This window comes from Mustela nigripes, chromosome 6, assembly GCF_022355385.1.
Source record: "Mustela nigripes isolate SB6536 chromosome 6, MUSNIG.SB6536, whole genome shotgun sequence".
Classification (NCBI taxonomy): Eukaryota; Metazoa; Chordata; class Mammalia; order Carnivora; family Mustelidae; genus Mustela; species Mustela nigripes.
In genome coordinates, this window is record NC_081562.1 from 19,410,013 (window position 1) to 19,416,012 (window position 6,000).

Below are 6,000 nucleotides of genomic sequence, written 5' to 3' on the forward strand. Positions count from 1 at the left end.
CATAAAACTTCTCTGTGAGAAACAGACAATAATCAAGATCAATATCCTTACACACAGATTAGGAATGATCATTGGGAAAAGTGAAGCCATATAATATTTCTGCAAAAATGAGCCTCTTCGTATCTCCCTTCACAAGACAAATGCGAAATCAAGGACTTCACATAATCATAAAACTGTCTTGGAAAGTTCCTTCCCTTAAAAAATCCACTTGTCTATCCTAAGAATTTTGTCTTTTCATTTTGCTTTTCATTAAAAGATGTGTTCGTTATAATGAATTTTGTTCAAGGTTGGAACTAGCACTTAATTGTGAAGCTAACCTAAATTTTATGCTTGTTTACCAAATGAAAGATAAAATGATTTCCCTCATTTTCATATTCACTTCTGGAGTTAAAGACCCAGCCTCTTTTACTTTGTTTACTACACCATTTTGGTCTCCATTTTAAGGTGGCTTAATTCTAGGTGACCGAGTTTTTTGTCACCAACCACGGAGCAGGTTTGTGGTCATGAGGAGGAACAATGGGAGTGGCCAAAGATCACAATCTACCCAGTAAACAGTATTTGCACAAAAAATGAGACTAGGTTAATAAAAGCAATCAGGATGCAGAACTGACAAAACTTTAAAAATAAAGGGCCATTGAATATACTGGAAGCATGAGACACAGGCCAAGAAGAAGATACAAAAGGGAGTGGCTTATCAGCTGGGAGGAGTTGATAAGTAAAGCTGATTCAAGATAGCCTCGGAGATTTGGTCACAGAGGGACTATAAGAAACTACAACAAATTAAGTATGATTATACTCAAGAATGTGGGTGTGGCCTTGTAAAAATTAAAATAATCCTTTCAGGTTGACTTTTACTTGTCATTCATTTTGAAAACTTCACGGGCATTAATGGTTTCCTAATACAGAAACATTGCACTATGCTATTCCAGCTTGTTAAATCTAGTGGCTGCTTGAATCGCATGCCTCTAATTTAATTTTTGATAGGAAGTCAGTCAATATGCTACAGGATAACAATGTTATCCTGAAGAAGATATGTGATGAGGAAGCTAAGTTTCAATGTCACATTGGAAAGAGGTCCTCCCAGGATAATGGTTCTTATAAAACGCAATGGCTCTTATTTGAAGTGTTCACATTTGGGAGGCACCCGGGTGGCTCAGTTGGTTAAGCGGCTGACTCTTGATTTTGGCTCAAGTCACAATCTCAGGTCCTAGGACTGAGTGCGGAGGAGGCTCCCTGCTCAGCAGGGAGTCTGCTTAGGGATTCTCTCTCCCTGTGCCCCTCCCCACCATTTCCACGTGAGTGCTCTCACTCTCTCCCAAATAAATAAATCTTTAAAAAATAAAGTGTTCTTCGTTGTTAAAAAAAGGGGGGGGGTTAACATTAAGAAATGTCAGAATATCAGATTGGTTGAACAAGGTCATCACATAAAAGGGAAGCATCCTGAATACATCCAAATCACTGATCAGTGACCAATGATCTTATCAAGCCTTCCCTCAAAGGATATGGCCCGAGGGGGAAAAATAACTATATTGAAAATGAGTGCCCAAGAAATATTAATTCAACAAATATTGAAAGCCCTCATGGATCTTATATTCCAGTGAAGGAAGACAGATAAAGTATATAATTTGTTAGAAGATGCTATGGTAAGTAATTAGAATAATTAGACTAGATACGGGGATCGAGAGTGCTCGCCAGCAGTTTTAAATAGGGCGACAGGCCTCACCAATACCTGACAAGAGGTGGTGGTCAGGGAGAAAGCCTGATAATTTCTGGAGGGAGAGCATTCCGGCAGAGGAATAGCCAGGGCAGAGGTCATGAGGAGGTAGCGTTTCTGACAGGCTCAAGACACAGGAAGGAGGCCAGTGCAGTCAGAGGAAAGTGAAGGGAGTGGTGGTCAGGGAGAAGGGGAGGCCATGACAACAGACATGAGTTATAGGAGATAAGGTTAAACATTTCTGGGGCCAAACGGATAAATCTGGCGTTACTCCCATCACTTCCTGGTATCTTGTTCTTAATCTAAATCTTGCCTTTGCTTCTGTGACTTGGTTTTCTAGGCGGGGCGGAGACAATGGAATCCTCCAGCTCCTCAAGTAGGCAGAGAGAGCAAACAACCTAAAAGTCCCCAGCACATGTGGGCAAGCAAAACATGTGTTGTTCATAGGCTGCTGGCTCATGGCAAGGATGTGACAATCTCCAGCCTTTTTCTCCTTAACTTCTGCTTTTCCGAAAGGCTTCCTTTCCTTGTTAAATTTAATACCTACTCTTTGGACTCTCTGTGATTTGAGCATCTCACCAGTGGTTCATCTCAGCTCATCTCCCCATTTCTGAGTGTCTTCCATTTCAAGTTCGGCCTGTGGTGCTATTAACCACAACTGTATCAGACCCTCCACAAAAATTCAAGCCCTCCTGCCTCTGACACTTTCCACCCTCTCCCGCCACCAATGAGTATCAAATATTATGTGTTCCTGACCTTTAGATCTGGGACAGCTATTATTTTCTCAATAAAAAGCATTGTAGGGAAAGAAACTTGTCCCTTTTATACAAATCAAAGAGGATCTATTAGCTTCAGAATCAAAAGAAGCAAGACAACCCCATGTCAGACTGAGGTGAGCCACTAGAAGCCAAGTCCAGGTTTCGGCAGGGCACAAGGTCTGATGGGAAAGTCTCCGTGATGCCTGGAACAACTCTTGAGTGGGCAAAACCAACACCGCCATTAACTGGTTCTCGGCATTCTTCGCACTGCTCTCTTCCTTGCTTCAAACTCTCGTCTCTTCTTGCCTCACCTTCCCTTCCCCTTCCCTGCCCACAAACTACAGAACATTGCTCACCACACAGCATGGCTGCAAGACGGAGAAGCCCTACAGTCTCTATAATCATAAAGTGGTAACAAAACCTTGGTTGTCACCAACTTTATTATTTCCTCACCAACCAGTGCAGGTCACAGCACTTGGATAAGGATGGATGGTTCTAATGGTTAAGGAACACCCGTTGCCATGGGGCCAGTCACTGAGCTGAAAGCCATTTGAAAAGGACTGAGACGTCCTGGGCACCGATGAAGTGACCCCTCAGGAATGGTGAGGCCAAAACTTATGAAAAAAGAAATGGTGTAATGACAACGCGAGATATGTCATAAGTTACTGACAGTTTGAGGGCTCTGACTTTGTGGGCGCTGTACCCCAAGGGGATCCTGGGAAGCTCCCCCCAGAAGAGCTTAAGCTTAACTCCCAAAGACCTGGAGGTGACACAGTGTCCTTTTGGGTTGGATGGATCTGGGTGTGAATTCTGCTTCCACCATTCCTATCTGTGACAGGAATCAGTGTTACACTGATGAAATTTCAACGACTGCTCATCCTTCGTTTCCTTGCATGAAAAATAAGCCGGACATCCATCACGAGGATGTTGGGAAGTGGAAGCGAAGTATGTGAGCGGTTTTAGCATACACCAGGATCTGCCTCTTACACTCTCAAAAAATGGCATCCATCAGGCCCCAGTGTTTCAGTACCGCCGCTCCAGAAGCATCTTGGAAGGATTGTGTCCCACGGTCCGTCTGAAGTTCTACTGTCTATCCTGAGCACCACCACCACCACCACCACCACCCCGACGGCACTGGGTTCTGTGTTCAATGTCCAGGGTGAAGTCAGAACCGCTCTGGGCTCTGCACCCGCTGCCTCCCTCCGGGTCCTGGCAGGCGGGAGCGCGCGCCCCTCGTCGTCAGATGTGACTCTCCCTGCAAGACAACCCCCGCCGCCGGGTCCGGGCCCTTCCCTCCCCGCGGGCAGCTCTGCCCCCAGGCCCCTCTGCGCGGCCGGGCCTCACCTGATGTAGGGGAGGAAGGGGTTGACGTGCCCGGAGAGCACCGCGACCACGTAGGAGATGATGAAGGCGGCGGACGACCAGGTCACCAGGAGGAAGGGCACGAAGGCCATTCCCCTCAGGAAGCACAGCATCGCGCGGCCGCCGGGAGGGCGCTACGCTCTGCGGGGCCGGGCGCGGGACGCGGGGCGCGGGAGTCGCGCACGTGCTGGCCCGCAGGCGGCGGCCGGACCGGAGGCTCCGCGACGGCTGGGCAGGCCCGGCCTCGGACCGAAGGAAGCGCGGAGAGCGGAGCGAGGCGGCGGGCGGCGAGGCAGGCAGGCGGGAGGGCGGCCGGGGGGTGGGTGGGGCGCGGGCCGCCCGGGCTTGTTGCGAAACCAGTGAAGTCACAAAGCGGCTTGGAGGCGCGCGGCGACCTCCCCGCGGCCGCGAAGTGGGAGCGGCGGGGACGCGGCGCCGGGCTCCTTTCGCTTTTGGTTCGGACTCGGCAGGGGTCTGCAGGGGCGGGCGGGGGTGCCCGGGGGCCGCCCCCACCCCCCCCGGCCCCCCCCCCCCCCCCCCCCCCCCCCCGGGCGCCCCGCGACGCGGGGCCCACCCGAGGAGCCCCCCCCCCCCCCCCCGGGCCCTCCTTCCCTGGGGGTTTCCGGGGTTTGGGGCCTCGAACCCCGGGGGGCTTCCCTTCCGTGGTCCCACCGGCTGCCCGTCGCGGCTTGAGAGTGTGGCCGCGGCGTGGCGACATCCAGCCCATCCTGCCGCTGCTGCACGGATCCGGACAGAAGTGTGTGGCGACGTTCGCCAACTCCTGGGCCACGGACGGGGCACCCACCTCGATGGTGCCCACGAGAAAACCTACTGGGCGTAGGAGCCGGTGGGAGTCGAGATGGGACCGAGTTGCCGCCCAGCCTAGTGGCCCTTCGTGCCCCATAGTTCTGCTTTTCACGAGAGCAGACCTCGAGTTATTTCCTAGAAATTAGATTTCCATTTCTCCTCTCAGGGATGAGGGTTCGCCCCTGTTGGGAACTGTGCTGTAAGATGAGTAACGGTAACCTCATACATTTCAAACGCAGCAAAAAGGATTTGTGTTCTGGAGGCGCTTGTGAGTATGGGGAGTTTGAGGATGGGTTATATTCTGAGCCCAAGGTATGTGTTGGAAGTCACTGGGTCATCGGTGACCGAATGTGGGCAAACCCTGCTAGGGGACAGGATACAAAGATTAAAGAGTACCAGGGGGCCAGAAGACTGACATATCAAAATTAAATAAAATTATATGGAATATTAGATAGAAATTTAAAAAGTGAAAGTGTTGGCAGGCGGTGGGGGGGGGGGCAGTGCTCAGGAAAAGGATCAAGGAAGTTTTCCTGACAGATGATATTTGAGATTTTGAAAGTAAATGATTGCTAACCAGGCAAAGAAAGGGGAGACAAGTATTCCAGGCCAAGGAAAAAGAGGAGAAAATGCACAGACCCTGGAGTTGCTTGGTTTCTGGAACAACAAGAATCACTCAAATGTAAGGTAGAGAATAGGCGGGCAAAGAGGACATCCAACAGGAGCCCTGGTCATTGTTTTCAGTTCACTTTTTTTTTTTTTTTTTAATTTTTGTTTTTTGGTAGTGAGGAAACTATAGGAATATGGACAGATACGTATTTCAAATAGATCATTATGACCGGGGTGGGGGGTGGCAACTGACCCCCATAGGGAATACAACAGAGGCTTTATATTAAGGGTTTTTAAAAATGAGAAAAGCTGTCATCCATGGTACATCTGTACCTTGGTTTCGGCATTCTGAAAACCACTCTTTCCCCTGGTCTTCTTCCCTTTCCCTATCCCCTTCTTCTGATTTTTTCCTTCTACTGATTCATCTGTTTTTAAAAACCTCCCCAAGCGGAGAAATTATAACATCGAATGGAGCTCACCTGATCACCATATCCTTTTGTTTCTTATGTAATTCCCTTAAGCAACCCAATTGGCTTATAACTGTTAACACAAACACAATAAAAGTTGTCTGGCTATAATGATAATAGGTATTTCATTGTTTAAAAGAAGTTTGTACACATCTATATATTTAAAATAGTTCTATAGGGTGGCTGGGTGGCTCAGTTGTTAAACGTCTGCCTTGGGCTCAGGTCATGATCTTAGGGTCCTGGGATTGAGCCTCATCTCGAGCCCCATATCTGGCTGTCTGCTTAG

At 49.0% G+C, this 6,000-nt stretch overlaps 1 protein-coding gene across 2 annotated transcripts in view; it reads right to left on the bottom strand.

Moving 5' to 3' along the window:
* The window catches only part of DRAM1 (DNA damage regulated autophagy modulator 1), a 38,240-nt gene extending 33,924 nt beyond the window's left edge, over positions 1–4,316 (bottom strand). For both annotated transcript variants that reach the window (XR_009404738.1, XM_059402239.1), the window contains exon 1: positions 3,817–4,316. Coding sequence is in view for 1 of the 2 variants with exons in the window: in XM_059402239.1 (XP_059258222.1) it covers positions 3,817–3,947 (131 nt within the window). In the remaining variant the exon portion in view is untranslated. The remainder of the gene's footprint in view (positions 1–3,816) is intronic.
* Between the last annotated feature and the right edge of the window lie 1,684 nt (positions 4,317–6,000).